An 18,612-nucleotide genomic window follows, 5' to 3' on the forward strand; every position below is an offset into this window, starting at 1 on the left:
GTGGGATAAAAGTAAGAAACTGATTGATTGAATACTGTTACTAGAATCCTGTCAATGGGAACACGGGGAAGGTGGTGCTTTCACTGGTGCAGGCTGATAAATTAGCATATTCTTGTTTACCCATCTCTGTTCCGTGCGTATTTGAGAGGGGGGAGGCAAAAAAGGGGGTCGTGTCTTATTAAGAAAAAAGGTTCTGTGTAGCGGATCATTGTGGTTGAGGCGGCAGAAGAGGAAACTCGTAAGCGAGAGAGTCAGAGAGAGAGAGAGAGAGAGAGAGAGAGAGAGAGAGAGAGAGAGAGAGAGAGAGAGAGAGAGAGAGAGAGAGAGAGAAAGAGAGAAAGAGAGAGAGAGAGAGGGACAGAGAGACGAGAGATTGTAATGAAGATGCAAGTTTGGAGTTTGTTGACCACTCTGTGTGTCTTAGCCCTGGGCATGGGGTCGGAGTATGACGGGCAGAAGACAGGGCAACTCCATCGCTATAAGCGTGCCCTCCTACTGGCTCTGGATCACCAAGCTGGCGCCGGGACGGACTCAACGGGATCGTGTGGCACCAAGCTGCCCCGTGGCAAGCGGGCAGTGTCCCGGCCGCACTCGGACCATCCCCTTCGGCAGCTGCCGCCCTCGCATCCGCCGCCGCCGCCGCACGATCACAGCCCGGGCAGATTGCTCTATTTCGCGGGCACGGGAAACCAGCTGCGCCTCCGAACGACCACCGAGCTCCCCCGACAGAGGTTCACTTTGGAACTGAGACTGAAAGCTGAAGGAGGACAGCGTTCTCCAGCTGTCATTGTAGGTAGGTGTCCGCGACCTGTCTAGGGAAGCCACACACAGGAATCCCTAAAGCACAATCTCAAAGTAACTTTCTACATGTAAATAGCTGTAATAGATTTATCCTCTACAGAAGTTTTGTTTGGTCTATGTATAATCCTTTTATTTGTCTTACGTATGTACTGAGGATTTTCATTCAGCAAACAAGTAAAATACATCTTTTATGACATTTCAATTTTAAAATATTAGCCAATTTAAATTGTACCGGTGCCCAATTATTAACCCTGAGTGTGCCCATCACCTCGTCAAAAGCACTTAGAAATTGCGCTTCTAACCACAACATCGTGTCGCTGCAATAAACGCGAAAGACACACAAACACACACATATACAAGCCACACATTTCTTGCTCGCTGTCGCTGTCTCTCCCATCCATCCCCCTCCCACCGCCATCCTACCCTTCTTCACAGATGCACAACTCTGTATGCTACGGTGCCCCTTTAAGCTCTGAATTCTATGAATGATATAAAATTTTGAGTGAGGCGTGTCGTTGAGCCCGCGGTAACAGTGAAAGTATTCGGCTCTTTTGATCCCGATCTCAGCCAACAGAGAGCGTAATCCCCCGACTAAAAGAATCCCACAGGCGCATACACCGGGGAAAGTGATTTGCCTTGAATTAGTCAAAGGAAAACAAACCTTTCTACTCCAGTCACGGCACTGGCATGCTCTCGCTTCGATGTATACGGATTTCTGTTTTTTTCTCCAACACTTGATATAGTTATTTAAGGACAATTTAGTGAAATGTGGGCAATGTTGTCTAACACTGTTTTACAATTCACCGTCTTTGGCTCTTGGTTACGAAGGATTTGCAGTGTATAATTGACAATCCCTACTCCCACCAAAACTCCAATGTATAAGATGCGAATAGAACGCGAATGAAGTTTGATATATGTGTGGATGCTTTGTTTTGCGTTCAAAGAATAAAAATATTTGCGGCATATTTTATGTCAACCTTTGGATTAATTTGCTAATCAGATGTATCTACGGAATCATTTGGGAGGTGGGTGATCTTTGCAATGTTATCTCATCGCTTGTGTATGCCTGTTTCCAATGTGACATTATTGTTTACGTCTGTGCGCGTTCGATACAATCTATGAAAAAGAATAGTGTGGCTCTTTCTCTTTCCGCCTTCCTTTATTCCTTCACTCACGCTCTCTCTCTCTCTCTCTCTCTCTCTCTCACACACACACACACACACACACACACACACACGCGCGCGCATCCTCTCTCTCTGTCTTTCGTTTGCCCCTGTGGCGTGGCAGCGATCTGCTAAGACTACAAACAACAGCGGTATTCCGCGGGTCAGACCTTCTTTCACACGCAGAGCTGTGGCATTTCTCTCTCTCATTCCAAAGCGTGTGTTGTAGCAGTTGGCGCGAATAGGGTTCATGCTCCTGTAGAGTTAACAATCAACCTTAAAGTCAGTCGTTTCATTTAAAAAAAAGGAGTGTGTTGATTTAAAAAAAGGTTGCATGAAAAAATGCAAGGCATGATATTAATGATGTCATGCTCCAATTAATAGTCGTACCTTCTACGACAGGAAGATTAACATGTTCTCTGTTCAGAGATCACGTTAGATCTATTCAGATTCGCATTGTGTGGCGAGATAGTGGAATACATATGCTGTTAGAACCAAGGATCGTTTTTCGCTGTACAGCTGAAAATATCTACTTGCAATCTGAAGTAACGGTTGCATTGTCACTTTCCCCCCAAACCGCGCCTTTTAGAATTAACAGCGGCAAAATCTTGTTTACAGCGGGGATCCGGACCCATTGTCAAAAACAATCGAGACGCATGGTTATTCAGGATCTTGTATGTTGGGAGAAAATTGTTAGCGTGTTTAGTTTTGGCGCTTGGCTTGTTTCCGAACGGGTTGTTCGAAAGCTTTTATACCCGTGCGCAGGAAAGCCCAGACTGATTGTATACGCCGAGCAGGATTTGTTGACAAACACAGACCCAGTCACAGGGAGGAGATTTGCTGCCGCGCCGAGGGGAAGCTTTTAATGCGAAATAGCACCGATATCGCGTGTAGCTCCGTTCTGTTAGGTCTAATGAGGTCGCAGTACAATATTATGCAACACTTTCTCAGTGCAGCGTGGGGAGGTGTTTAGTCTAATTTGATGGCCTCAGAGTTCAATGTTTCAATTGCGTCTAGGGAATTTTGACACCTCGGCTGTAAGGAAATGTTAGATTGAACAGCCGGGGACTGTTCTAGTCAGCAAACTGGGACTTTTCAGTGGGATTTCTGGAAGCCGACGTGATGTAACCGAGCCGTAGCCACTGCGAAAGCCGAATCGCTTTCGTTAGCCGCCAGGAGACCGGGCGAAAGAAGGGGATCGGTCTTACGCACGTCGAGTGTGTCCACTCTCGCAATCACCGATTCTAATAGACGTTGCAGGCTCAATCATGTGAATGGGGTGCGGGAGAAAGGTTGATATGAAATTCTGCACGGCGAAAAAGTAGCCTCTCTAACGGTTAAGTAAACCAAGGCTTTGATCTCCCCCACCACCACCATAATCGGTTACTCTGTTAACCTCCAGGAATGAACCCACATTCCCCCACCCCTCGCGTACACACACACAAACACACACACACACACACACACACACACAGCCGGGAAAATCGGGACACTGGACAAAGCAACTGTCTGTGAGCCCGGGTAGTAAATACAGAAATCGTTGCAAGTTAGCGGGGTTCGTGTAAGGCGACTCAGTCAAGACTTGACCGAACTTTCCCTCCCCGTTCCTTCCACCTCCTGCGCACTGCTGACAGTTCAGTGCACCAACAGCGCAAACCGAATTCAACCTCCAGAGACCCCCAGAGGGAGGAGCCATCTCCTCCCGCCAACACACACAGCTCCTGCAACACACTGACACGGATTTTCCCTGACAAACACGAGAGTAGCGAAGTCGGGTGGGAGCTCCAGCCGGCCCGGCATCTCGGAAAGGGAGGCAGCCACCTTGTCAATGCTCGGCACCCACCGGTGCGTAAGTGACACACAGTCTACCCCTCCAAACAGCGAATTTTCCTCATCCTGCTTATTTGTCCGAATGAGACAGTGGTGAATGATGTTTGGAAGACGTCAGGTTTGTTTCGTCTGTTTCGACGCGGGAAGTTCAAACGCCTAGTTGTGAAACCGAAATATAAACAGAAGATGCTAGAAATGGTTCCGGAGCTTGAAACGGAGTGAGCTTCTCCACTCGAGGCGTTTTCTCTCTCTGCGCCTGCTGATTGATCTGCTGAGTAATTCCAGAATTTTCTGTTAACCACTTCAGGGAAGGTCAACCCGGTTCAACGCTGCCTAAATTTTGCACAGTAAAAAAAAACTGCCTATCAGAATTAAACAATACATTAGTCGATCACTCGTCCACTCAACATACTGACTGACTAGTGCATCAAAATTAAATAAGATTAATGAACATCATTTATCCGTAGATCCAGTGTGAATCATTACACGGAGTCTGATGAAAGCATCAGATAGGATGGTTTATGCTTCTCAAGGGGAGATGCAGATGAGAAACCGATTCTAGTTTTAAAGGAGACACAAGTGACTGCAGGTGTCGGAATCTGGGGCGAAAACTGCTGGAGTAACTCTGCAGGTCAAGCAGCATCTGTGGAGACGAAAGGAAAGTCGACGTTTCGAGTCATGACCGTTGTCAGAGATCGCTTGGTGCGGTCCCCTGCCACACAGATGCAGTCTGGCCCGCTGAGTTCCCTGAGCGGTTTCTGTTTCGCTTCAATTTTCAAGGACTATAGAGTCACAGAAAAACACAGCATAAAGCAGGCTATTCGGCCCATCTAGTCCGTACCGAAACCATTTTAAACAGCTTATGACGATAGCGGTGGTGCGAAGGAGCACCGATGCTTTCTTAAATGATGTTTCACAGTCAATGAGTGTCCGGCGATTTTCAGCTTTAAAACATTTGTTCAATTTTTAAAAAACACATGCGCAGCATAGATATGGACAGACCCGTTTTGTTTGTGGCGGGGCGCCCCATTATTTTAAACGGAAAATCCAGTATGCTTATATCATAAGAACATAAAAAGGAGTGGAGTAGACCACTCGGCCCTTCAAGTCTGCTCCAGCAATCAATAATATCATGGTTGATCTGCCCCTGGATTCTTCTGTGCCAGCGTTCGCCACAGTCCCCGATCTTACAAAAATACCTGTTTCTTCTTTAAATGTCCGAAGAACTCAACCTCCACAAGCCTCCAGAATGGAGAATTCCAGTTTTACCACGAGAATCTCAGTTTTACTGCCTGTTTCCAAATCATCTCCCCTTGTTCAAGATCCTCTCATGGGAACGTTTCAATGTCTACCTATGTCTCCTAAAGATTTTTTTCTTTCAGTAAGATCACTGTTCCTTCTTCAAAACTGCAAAGAATATGGATATAATTTATTTAGCCACTTGTGATAAGACAAACTTCTCATCTCAGGAAACAGTTGAGTCAATTTCTTTTAGAGTGTCCAATGCTATTGTATCCTTTCCTAAATAAAGGTACTAAAACCACGCACAGTCCTCCAGGCGTGGCCTCACTTGTAAACTATACAATTATAATAATACTTCCTTATTTCTAAACACCGATGCTCTTGCAATAGAGGCCAATATGCCATTTGTCTCCCTAAACACTTGATGCCCCTCTTCTTTATCCATAAGACATAGGCACAGAATTAAGCCATTTGGCCATGGAGTCTGCTCTGTGATTTGACCACAGCTGATTTATTATCCCTCTCAATCCTATTCTCCTTCTTTTTCTTAAGCCCATCACCCCCACTGGGGCATAGGGAACCGACAGCAAATCATCAGTCCTCTGATCTGGGCCAGTCTTTCCTCCATTCAAAGTGTAGCCCATTAAAGATATTTCTTCTCCCAGTGATGAGGTCTTTAGAGCTTCTGTGGCATTTCTGTAGCTCTGGGTTTTTACAGGATGGGTTTGCTAGCTCCATGTCCAACCCTCCACCTTTGTCTATGGTGGAGGTACATATTCTCCTGCCTTCTTCCCATAACCTTTGACACCTTTACTAATCAAGAACCTATCAACCTCTGCTTTAAACATACCCATTGACTTGGCCTCGACTGCCATCTTTGGCAATGAATTCCACAAATTCATCACTTCCTCATCTCTGTTCTGAAAGGACTTCCTTCTATTCTGAGGCTGCACCCTCTGGTCCTGGACTCTCCCACTACAGGAAACATCCTCTCCATGCCCATTCTATCTAGGCCTTTCAATATTTGATAGGTTTCAATGAGATCCTCCCCCATTCTTCTAAACTCCAGTGAGTACAGGCTCAGAGCCATCTAAAGTACCTCAAAAGTTAACCCTTTCCTTCCTGGGTTTTCTATTTATGTATGTATGTATGTATGTAGATAAAACACAGAAGAGGCCCTTCAAGCTGCACCACCCAGCAATCCCCTGATTTAATCCTATCTTAATCATGGCACAATTTACAATAACCAGTTACAAACCCATGCGACCACGGAAAGAACGTACAAATTCCTTACAGGCAGCAGTGGAAATTGAACCCACATCACTAATACTATAAATCATTGTGCTAACCACTATGTTACTGTGTTCACTGTCTGCATTTAGCTTCCTCCTACTGAAGTGCATGGCCACACACAATCCCACATGAAACAGTATTTGCTAAATTTTCACCCAATCACTCAACCTTTCTATATCTTATTGACAGTTTTATCATCCTCCGCCTTCTTACCTATTTTTGTTTCATCTGTAAACTTGGATAACTCACACTTGCTCCCTCCCCTGGTCAACAATACAAACTAAAAATAATTGAGAACTAAAAACTGATCTGTGAGGTACATCCTTCCAACCTGAAAAAGATCCATTTATTCTAAGTCTCTGTGTGATATCTAATTTGCATAATCATAGAACAATTTTAATGGAGCTGACATCACGTCCCATCTTTATTTGCTGCATATATGAAAGACAGGTGAGGCTTTCATAGTCTCACTGATCGACTGGAACAGTGGCATACTAGTTAAGATAATTGATTAGTCCCCAGGGAGAACTGGGCTAATGATCCAGAAATGTGACTTCCAAGCCCTGTGTGACAGCTGGGGAATTTAAGTTCAGTAAATCACTCCAAAAGGGAAGAAAAGTTGCTGGCCTTCTCCTGTCTGGCCTGTGTGTGGCTTCAGACCTTGAGCAGTTTGGCTAATGATTAATGTCCTCTTAAATGGTCCAGCAAATTCAGCATCGATGATTGTCCTCACCATACAATGCTGTGAAACAATATAAATAGAGACTAACTAGGCTAGAAGGGCAGAAACATACAAACATTCAAATGTTTTATTTTAACTCACATCAAGTTAGCCTACTATTTGAATACTGATCGTTTTGATTTTGAGGGATATGGACCAAATACAATCAAATGGAATTAGCATAGACAGGAACACACATCAAAGTTGCTGGTGAACGCAGCAGGCCAAGCAGCATCTGTAGGAAGAGGTGCAGTCGACGTTTCAGGCCGAGACCCTTCGTCAGGACTAACTTATTCAGCATAGACAGGAACCTTGGTTGACGTGGACCAGTTGGGTCGAAGGGCCTGATTCCAAGTTCTATGACTCTATAATTCTACATTCGATGAGAGCGCCACTCAAAAGGCAGTCTGCAATGTTCTCCACTTCATCCACGTCATTACTTGCAGCAAGCTAAGTAATGTGACCATCATGAGGCCTATTGTACATCAGGAGGAGGGAGAGGAGGGAAAAAATCAGCATGAAGTGGTGAAGAGCAGCCCTCTATGGGTGTCATGCCATTATTCCTTCTGCTCTGTGGTAACCTCACTCCAGTAGCTCAGGCCGTAAATAAAGAATCAACAGAATGGCACTGAAACCATTGGAAATGCAATGATCCATAGCAAGCTGCTGACATGATATACTGGTGTCTGGCTCTGTCCAGGTGAAGGAACGCCTTACCATTGCCTCCTTGACACGAGCATCAGTTTCACCATGCATCAAAAATGATGGTGCCAGACAATTAACTCTGTGATAGCATGTTGGAGGGTGTCTACGTTGCTTTTAAGGAGTTGAAGTATGAACCTCACAAATATACTAAGAAACCTGCTCCATTCAAGTCTGGATTACCAAAGGAGATCTCTGCAGCTCTGAAGACAATGAAAGTATCTCTTTCTCATCCGACCTGGAAGTCTGCTGCACTACGAACCCGTAAAGCACCCTGAGTCTACACTACAGTCCAACACACGGGCAACACCCACAATGTGCAAATCAAAGCAGAAGATTATTGAAGCTTCCTGCCTATCACATGGCAAAGTCGCTACCTGGAATACATATAAAAGCAAGAGCAACTGCTTTTTGAATACTTCAGGACTCCAAGCCACATTACATTATACTTGTCTTCAACATGCCAGTATGCTGGACATGATAACATAATAACAACTTTAAGGTTACCTCCTTACAAACACTTCAGCTGGTCTGGTAAGAGGCATTTTACCAGTCTTAATGGTCATGAGGTTGAAGGCCAAATGGTTTCCTTGCAAAGCTTCAGAATAGTAACAGTAATAGCAGTGTGGTCAGTCGAGTCGAATATGATGTCCTCCTAAGGGGTTGTCTATTGCTGGGTCTTCAAGTGGTATTATAAACCAATCCAGGCACCACGGGACTTAATCTGGGATGTCAGCGTGGGACTCCCTTTATGGAGAATGCCTATGCATGACTGTATTTAACGTGGGGAAGTGGATGCACAGGCAGCCACCACATTTTACTTGACCGATCGGGGTCAGGATTCGATGGCATAGCACACAGGGCATCTGGGAATCCTTCTCTGCTGCAGCCTTCCTCCATAGTCACTACTGTTGTGATGTGACATCCTCTTTCACCAGCTCCACCGTAGAGGTCTTGGTTGGATCACTCTTTGTTTGGAACCTTGACCCCACAAGGAGCTAAGAGCCAGATGGAAGAACTCCTGATGGCATCGCTCTTTGAATCTCAGGAACTCACAAGCCACTCCATCATGACAGGGTGATGATCCTCGGAGGGGACTTCAGAATACCAAAAAAAAATGTTAAAGTATAAACCAGAAACTTTCGTTTCCTTGATATTTTCCATGTTGCCATCGATTTGTTATTGATCTCCTTCTTGAATCAAGCAGTCTTTAACTTCTTGAAAGTTTTTAAACATTTAGTTGAAAACTCTGATTGTTTCATCTTCTTATTCATTCACTTTGCACCCATCTTTTAAGTTCTTTGCCTACCCTGCTCATTCTACTCCCACACGTTGCAGCAGCAGAGTTGCTCAATGGTTGCTTCCTTAGACTGGAGGAGATTGCAGATGGCTGTTTTTTCTGGGCTCTGAGATACTGTTGTCACTGGTTCTCTGAAGGATGACTGCTCATGGCCTACGCAGGCCAGCTGTGGATTGGGCTAACTGTCCATTGAGTCTTTGTAAGGGGCTGAGTGGAGTGGATAGTGGGATTACCAGAGCTGGAACAATGAAAGGCCTACCATATTGAGCATTATGATTGTAGGTTTAACCTATCAAGAATGGAGAAGTAGAATGTAGCTATGGAAAGAACACTTCAAAAGTCTCCTCAACTATGACTCCATCCTTGACTTGAATGCTGCGAATCCTTTCTCCAAATGTAGTCTAGTTTTGCATCCTGCCCTCACTGACAAGCCATTAATATTTACCAACTAAAAATGAAGCCTCAGAAACAGATGATATCCCTGCAAAAGTTCTGAACCATAATGTCTCAATCACAAATTTACAATCACATGTCTGGGGAAGTTATGATCCCATAAATGTGACCATCTTCAAGAAAAGAGACAATTCCAACCCAGTATGAACATAGGGGTCCCCCTACTGTCTGCTGGAGGGAGAGTCATCGACATGGTCGTCCTCACATATGTCCTCCCAGAGGCATAAAAGTTCCCCAAATCTCAGAGTGAACCCTGTCCATCTTGAGGTAAAACTAGCATAATTTTTACCACACATCAGCCTTAAGAATAATATAGGAAAGAGGTTTAACTATGGCAGATGTTTTTCTTTTACCTCACCCAAACTCTGTAAGTCAGAAGGACCATCCTTTGTGAATTCAGTTGCCTGCTGATTTTTTTCTCCATCTTACATCTGCTTCATAAAGACACACTTGCCAGCATCTAACCAACACATTTGCAAGAGATTCAGGTCTTAGAGTGGACTGAATACATTAATGCTCCAACAAATTGACCAGTCCTTCTTTCCATAATGCTGTACTTCACCCCCAACAAGATACCACTGAAGGGGAACTAATCTACAGGACTAACAGGAAATTGTTCGAGTTATGCTGTTTCCAGTCCAGAATCAAGCTGACCCAAATTCCAGTTATAGAACTACATTACATAGAAGATGCTTAAATATGTACTTATCTGGAGGCTGTGCTCTGAATCATTGATGAATAATTTCTGTCACCTGTGCAGGAACAAACCGTATACTAAAAACCTGCAATACAAGGCTTTGTACCAACCTGCCCCACCATTGAACATCATCATCTAACAATAAAGGATCATGACAAGACTTGGAAAGGCAATCTGTTTTCCTGATTTTGGAAAAAAATTCTTTTAAAAAACAGCAGACACTAGTAATGAAGTTCACCTTCAGCTTCAGTCTTTAGATGTCTGAAGTAAGTTTCAAGATTAAGACCTCACGTGGCACACATATCAACACAATGGTGGTAAAGAAGGTCCATGGTGTGAATGGGAAACAGGTACACCTTTGCTCTGAATGGTATTAAGCTTTAGTGTTGTTGAGCTGTGGTCATCTAGACATTGTGTTCTTAGGCACCTTCTGGCTCGTGCCTTGAAAATAGTGAAAAGCCTTTTTGGAATCAAAGTTACGACAGGAGACAAAGCCTTCCTAGCTTGTGTAGGCATATATACTATGTGCTTTGGCTTCAGGCATTTTTTGTTTTGAATGTGGATAAAGCATTTCCTTTATCTCGTATACTTCCAAAATCTTGCACTCTGGCGTAAGTCACATTGTCAAATGCCTTAGTTTGCTACTTGAGTATAGCATCTGAACTCAAGTATCTCTCATATGGTTTGAAGTAGAGCTAAATGAGTTTTATCTTGAGAAATATATCACAGTTAGCAATTCCAAAAAGCAAACAAAGTCCTCTTACGGTCTACTTCTATTTCATTTATATAGGTCAAGAAAAGATTATGCTTAAGACATATCACAAGTTAAAAGTTCTCAGGAAACATTTTTATGATAGGGAAAAAATCTTAATATGCCATCTAGAAGTGTGTGCTTATTATTGGAAAAACACTCACTGTTGAATGTTAAGGTATTTTTAACTTCCATATTGTCAATCTGTTTGGATTCCTTGTCCAGTTTAATGTTTCAATAAAGATAAGGATTTTATATTTTAATGTGTCACTGTTGCCATGGGAGCATTTATTACAAATATACTTTAATCACGCACCCACATGGTGGTTGAGTCATTTAGCACAGATGTATTTAAGGGCGAGCTGGATAAGTTTATGAGGGAGGCAGGAAGAGTAGGGTATGTAGAATAGGTGGCATGAATAAGCATGGGAGGAGGCTCATGGAGCAGTGCAAACCAGGACCAGGCAGTTGGTTCAGTGGCCTGTTTCCATGTTTTGAAATTTCAATGCAGAGGAGGGGATGCATATTTTGCAAATGCTATCAATCATCTGCAAAGCCACAAATTAGTTTTTATCTCTTATTTTACTAAAATAGAAGATAAAACAGGTCCACATTGCAAAATTCTGATTACAGGCAACTGAGGATTATAACATTCTCCAGGGTGCAAGCCAGAACAATGATACAGAGGCAGATCGATTATCACAGCTGTAGGAAGTGATAAAAATATTTTCCACCATTGCGGCACGTGGATAGCTCCAAAGATTTGCCTTCAATAGTTTGCACTGCTGCTTAGCAGAAACTTGATTTAAAACACAATATTGCATTTCCTTTTAGTGTTTTGTTCATAGAGATTGAAATGTAAAATTGAGTATGGTGGCTGAAAGAGTTTAAAGCAATATTTTCCCATATTGAACTCACATGGACAAGAAGTGAACTGCCTTTCATGGCTTGAGGAATTGTTATTGAAATAAAGTTGGAAAATTTCACATTCATTATTGATTGATTTGTGTCGAAGGCAGGAAATAAGCGATCATTCCATAAATGATAGAACCAAATTCTTAGATAGAATGGTGCATTGAATGGACATTGCTTTCTGATGTTGAAAGGAACATCTCATGGATTTGGCTTATCACTGAAACACTGTGAAGTAACTTTCCACTAATACATATTGGACTTGAGAAACCTCAGTATTAAAAATAAACTTAAATATGGTCCTGTTCAGTCTTGAGGAATGTCTTGATCAGGTTGATAACCCAATAGATAATACTAAACAACAATGAGCTGTCAAAAGTTGTAATGTGGTCCCCCTCTTGAAGCTAATATTAATAAAAACAAAAGATGCATCAACTTTCCATTCAACTATATTTTGATATCAACAAAATTATAGTTTTCAATTAATTTTTGGTAAAAGTGTGGTCAGTTAAAAATAAAATTCAAAATCATAGCTGGATTGACAAATCTTCATACTAATATAAAGAGGTGTGACATTATAGGGGAGCTTAGCTCAAGTTGCCCTGGAAGCCCATATTGTTGGTACTCCAAGGACAACAATGCTTTAGGAGAGTACTGCTGGATTGAATTTCAGCAATATATGTCAACTACATTTCATTTTTTTCCTTCAACCTTCATCTCTAATCGTATCATTTACAGGCACAGACCTTGATGTACTAGAATTCCACCCACCATTATAAACGTCAGGTTCCATTCCTCACCCACAACAATCCACAACAAAACCCCAATGATACAGCCTCAACCTTCTACAATCTACTGATCTCTTCCAGCAGCCCAAAGTCCCTAATGCTCCCAACATCCCAATCCCACAACCCTGTGAAATTCTTCTGATCAGATGATCCAAAACTCCTTTCCTTTTGCCAAAAACAAGATCCCGCCATCCTGACACTCCCTAGCCTCTAAACACTCCAACATTCCCAAGCCCTTGGATCCTGTGTGGACACTTCCTTTAGGTAGTCTGCACTAGGGTTGGGATTCCACTCAAACACCTGGAGCATCAATCCCTCAAACTATCCATTTCCACATAAAACTCTTCTGATCCCCCAGTGCCTCAATATACTAATGCATAGCTTAATCGTCCCAACGCACTATTAATATCCTATCCAGTCTTCATAATCTCCCTTTGAGACATCTGCAGGATTCATGATACCATTATCAGTTGGCCCTCCGTTCTCCTGAACAGACTCCTTCTCCTGAGGTCTATCCATCCAATTCTCATAACTCCTGCACCCACTGAGGATGCCAATGGATCTTCTCTCTACTCCTCTTCTGACATTTCTGTTTTCTCTCATGTTTTATGAAATTAAATCATGCATTAAAATGCACACAAAGCATATAGAATCATTCAATGAGCAGTAGTGTGCAAGGTTTTATGTGGATCATATGCATCTGGTAAATTGATTGCTTTACAAAACTGAATCTCAGTCCATAATAAACGCAGAAAAGGCTGGAAAAATTCAGCAGGTCATGCAGCATTCAAGGAGTCTATCAGGATTGTGGTTCAGACTTAGTTTTTCTTTAGGTTCATAGGGATGGTTTTTGGGGACAGTGTGAGAAGATAGGAGCCAGGTTAGGGGTAGGGATATGGATGAGGAAAGTGAGAGGCCAAGGGCATCAATGAAGAGTTAGGAGAAGGAGCTGGGTTTGGAGTTTTGGTTGGACTACTCTGAGGAAGAGGCCAGCGATCCCCAAGGATGGAAGCCCGGACCCTGAGGTCTGTGTGCCCTGACAACCAGGGTCGATGATCATTGAGGTTGGTAATTCCTGGGGTTGGAGGTTCTAGGTCAGCAAGTCCTGAGGTTGGAGGCCTAAGGTCAGTCAGCAGATCCTGAGGTCAGCGTCCCAAGTTTGATGAGTCCTAGGGTCCAAGGTTAGAGGTCAGTGGGTGCAGAGGTCGAAGTCTGGGGTTGGCAAGTCAGGAGATTGAAGCCCCAGGCCAAAGCCCCTAGGCTGATGAGTTAAAATGTCAGAGGACTGATGTCACAAGCCCGGGGCCATGGTCTGGAAGTTTGAGGCCTAGAGGAAACCTGTCCTGGTATGAAGGCTCAGGTGTGTGTGTGTGTGTGTGTGTGTGTGTGTGTGTATAAGTGAGTCTGTTTTGTTGTTGTTGCTTCTTGTATGTTGTTCTGCTGAGCATCGTGGGCATGTTATATTGCACCGGAAAGTATCAACACTTGCAGGCAGCTCCCAGCACATTCTCAGTTTGTGTTGGCTGTTAACACAACTGATGCATTTCACTATATGTTTCAATGCATATGCGATTAATAAATAAATCTATTCTAAACTAATCTAACATTTCTATTTCAAGGCTCTTCCTCAGAATTTTTAACCATACCTCTTTCCACAGAAGAAAGGTTGAGTAACCTAAGGCTTTTCTCTTTGGAATGAAGGAGACGAGATCGACTTGATAGAGGTGTATAAAATTATAAAAGGCATAGATGGAATGCCTGTTTCTCAGTTTGGCAATGGGTAATACCAGAGGACCCATGTTTCAGGTGAGTGGAGGAAATTTTAGGGGAGATGTCAGAGGTAAATTTCTTACCCAGGAAGTGGTGGGTGTCTGGAAAGTCAGACACATTAAGGACATTTAAAAGACTCTTACACCTGAATGTAAGCAAAATGGAGGGTTATCAGCTATAAAGGAGGGAAGGTTAGATTGATTGTGGAGTATGTAAAAGTTCAGCACTAATTGTGGACCAAAGGGCACGTACTGTGCTGTACGTTGAGTAGTGCACTGTTACAGGAAAGCTAAATCCATAATCAAAGATCTCCCACCATCCAGGCCATGCCCCCTTCTCTCTACTACCATTGTTAGAAGGTACAGAAGCATTAGGTCTCTCATCGCCTGGTTCAGGAACAGATTGTGACATACAACCATCAGGCTCCTGAACTGGCGTTCACCATTCATAACTTCATTCACCAGTACTCTGAACAGATCCTATGATCTACACATCCACTTTCAAGGATTCTTTACAACTCATGGTCTCAATCACAGGCAAGAGAAAATCTGCAGATGCTGGAAATCCAAGCAACACACACAAAATGCTGGAGGAACTCATCTGGCCAGGCAGCATCTATGGAAAGGAGTAAACAGTTGATGTTTTGGGCCAATACCCTCATCAGGACTCTTTTCCACAGATGCTGCCTGGTCTGCTGAGTTCCTCCAGCATTTTGTGTGTGTTGTCATTGTGTTGCCCTTAAGGCATTTATTTGACTTTGTTGGGTCTACGTTTTAAATGATTTGTTTGTAACTATTTTCTAGTTAAAGTTAAAGGTTGATAATTAAGTTACAGTATAACAAAGGTAAATTCATTGTCTATGGTATATCACAGCATGTGATGACGTCACATTTTGACGCGTCTTATGTGTAACTCTGGTTCGGAGAAAGTGTGAAGGTGGGAGCCATGCGTGCAGCATGATCGTGAAGAGCTCCGTTTCTACCTACAAAGAAACAGTATAGAAGCAACGTTTTTTCACCATACGACGTTAATGTGGAAGAGTGAACAGTAAATGGTTAACCTTACTACGACCCTGTCTTCATTGGCTCCGGTTTAATTTGGTGTTTAGTCAGAGTTTCAACACACTGCACGAGAACACTACAGTCATGTTCTCAATATTATTTATTATTTACACAAATTGTCTTCTTTTGTACATTGCTGTGTGTCAATCTTTGTTTTGGTATAGGTTTTGTAAAATTCTATAGAATTTTTTTTCCCTGTAAACACGTGCAAGAAAATAAATCTCAAGTTAGTATTTGGTAACATTTTCGACTTTGATAATAGATTTACTTTGAAAGTTTCTTCTATGTTCTAGATGCTGCATCACCTGCTGAGTGTTTTCAGCACTTTCTGTCTTAATTTCCGATGTCCAGCATCTGCAGTGCTACACTTTCAGTCTGTAGCTTTAGTCTTTGCTTTCATGTTTGTTGATTTGAGCCAGAATCCAGAGATTGTACTTTACAATATCATTTATAGCACAGTCTAGCCCCTGTTTCTGATATCTACCTATTTTTGGAGGTGTAACTGGGACAGTGCCCTTGTGTATGTCATGGGAAATGTGAAGTTGTCAGAGAATTTTTTGCAGGTTTTCTCCTCTGTCTGCTTGGAGCAGGATCTCTTGTTTCTCTGGTGAGGTGTTTCCCTTGGGTGCTTTCTTCATCCTTATAAAAACATTGTGACAGTGCACTTGCATGCACATACACTCTTTTTTCCCCTCAGGCAATTTTCCCTCTATGTCAGCAAAACAAAAGAGCTGGTCATTGACTTCAGGAAAAAGTGAGGGATTGTTGATGCACACGCTGCTGTTGCTGAAGTCGAGAGGGTTTAGGGCTGCAAGTTCGTAGGAGTGAACATCACCAGTGGCCTGTGCTTTTCCAACCACATGAGACTGATGAAATTCGGCATGCTCCCTTTGACACTCATTGATTTTTATCCCTGCCATAGCCAGTATCCTATCTGGATGCCTCGCAGCTTAGAGTGGAAGCTGCTCTGCCCGTGACTGCAAGAAACTGCAGAGAGCGGTGGACACAGACCAGTGCCTCACCGAAACCTGTCTCCCCTCCATCAATTCTGTGCACACTTCTCACTGCCTCAGTTAAACAGCCAGCATAATCAAGTCGCCCACCCATCCTGGACATTTTCTCTTGTTTCCCCTCTTATCAGGCAGATGATATAAAATCCTGAAAGCATAGACCGCTCAAGGACAGCTAATATAACTATTGAATGGTTCGCTAGAATGATCAGATGGACTCTTGACCTCACAGTGTATTTTGTGCCTTTAAAAACGCAAACACGAGGAAATCTGCAGATGCTGGAATTTCAAGCAACACACATAAAAGTTGCTGGTGAACGCAGCAGGCCAGGCAGCATCTCTAGGAAGGGGTACAGTCGACGTTTCGGGCCGAGACCCTTCGTCAGGCTTCCCGTCCCATGATCCTCTCATATCCCTTTTGCCAATCAACTGTCCAGCTCTTGGCTCCATCCCTCCCCCTCCTGTCTTCTCCTATCATTTCGGATCTCCCCCTCCCCCTCCCACTTTCAAATCTCTTACTAGCTCTTCTTTCAGTTTGTTCTGACGAAGGGTCTCGGCCCAAAACGTCGACTGTACCTCTTCCTACAGATGTTGACTGGCCTGCTGCATTCACCAGTAACTTTTATGTGTATGTTGTTTCTTGTTGTTTACCAGTGTAGTACTTTCTCTATAACTGTAACACTTTATTTTTTATTTACTTAGATGTACAGCATGGAATAGGCCCTTCCACCCCTTTGGACCATGTTGCCCAGCAACCTCCCGATTTAACCATAGCCGAATCACGGGACAATTCACAAACACCAATTAAGCTCCCAACCAGAAGGTCTTTAGACTGTGGGAGGAAAACAGAGCAACTGGAGGAAACCCTTGCGGTCGGGGGGACAATGTATAAAGTCCTTACGGGCAGCGGCAGGAATTGAACCAGTACTATAAAGCATTGTGATAACTACTACACTATTGTACCTACTTATTCTGCTTTGTACTACCTCAAGGCACTGCTGTAATTAATTGAATTGTATGAGTGGTGTGCAGGAAAAGTTTATCACTGTACCTCAGTACACATGACAATAATAAACCACTTCACCAATTCCTACCCTCCTGCCCCTTGAGTGGGCAGCAGGCTGATTGCAGATCCATACTTCTGGACAACCAGATAACAAAAAAGTTCTGTGCACCGTTGATGGTTAAAAAAAAATCAGTGGGAGTTCTGTACCTTTAAAAACTGAATGGTATGACAGCATCTTTCATGCATATCAGCAAGTATGACCACAATGTTTAGTGTTGGCACTAAAACGTAAGTGAAAATTAGTACACTCATTTGTAAGCTTTTAAAGTAATTTGCTTGAGAGTTTGCCACTATGTCTGCTATGAATTCAACTATTTATACCATCTAGGTCAAGCAAACTACAATGATATCACAACTGAGAAAACATGTTATTTATAGCGATGACATATCAGGCACAGGAGGTGCCACCTATGTGTGTGTTACTATGTGCTTTTTTTGGACATGTTATATCAGACTGAGAGGCTTCATTGCACATTAGTGCATTATTATTTACTATTGGCTACCAGCAGACTATATAGCCAGGCTCTGCTATCAATGACCATTTTTTTTCTTGCATGAAAATGAGTGTAACACTCCTCTGGTGGGTTGCAAGGGTGGGGGGGGGGAATACACAGCACTGTTCATGGTCCTGATCGCAGAGAGTGATATTTGTGCACAAGCATGTGCATCAGATGAGGACAGCTTTACACCAGTCTCCGCTGCTTCCTTCCATCCCCAATCCTGCACATGGCACCTATCCCACTTCAACCTCCTCCCCTGCCCCCAACACAACTGAACAGCCCATCATGAAGCCCAAGTTGTAAGATGAATTGGAGCACAGCCCCTATCTTTCATACTTTAACCCAGATGCAACCACTCCCTTAGAGAGGACAGGAAAATTGGAACAGAGAGGAAGTAATCTCATTAAGTGCCATACAATTCTTAAAAGCTGCACTTAGAAGTTCTGTGAATCATCAAATACACAAAGAGGAATGTTGACTTTTTATTTTATTGGCTCTTGATGAACATAATTAAACAAGTTTTGTTGCTATATTCCCTCACTCAACCCTCCG

General features: G+C 43.1%; 1 protein-coding gene across 1 annotated transcript in view; it reads left to right on the forward strand.

Annotated features, from left to right (window-relative positions):
* The first annotated feature begins 236 nt into the window (after nt 1-236).
* LOC134359926 (pappalysin-1-like) overlaps nt 237-18,612 on the forward strand; it is a 365,925-nt gene continuing 347,549 nt past the window's right edge. The window contains exon 1 of the mRNA XM_063073788.1: nt 237-793. Within this exon, the coding sequence (XP_062929858.1) occupies nt 379-793 (415 nt within the window). The 5' untranslated portion in view covers nt 237-378. The remainder of the gene's footprint in view (nt 794-18,612) is intronic.

This window comes from Mobula hypostoma, chromosome 21 (genome assembly GCF_963921235.1).
Source record: "Mobula hypostoma chromosome 21, sMobHyp1.1, whole genome shotgun sequence".
NCBI classification, from domain to species: domain Eukaryota; kingdom Metazoa; phylum Chordata; class Chondrichthyes; order Myliobatiformes; family Myliobatidae; genus Mobula; species Mobula hypostoma.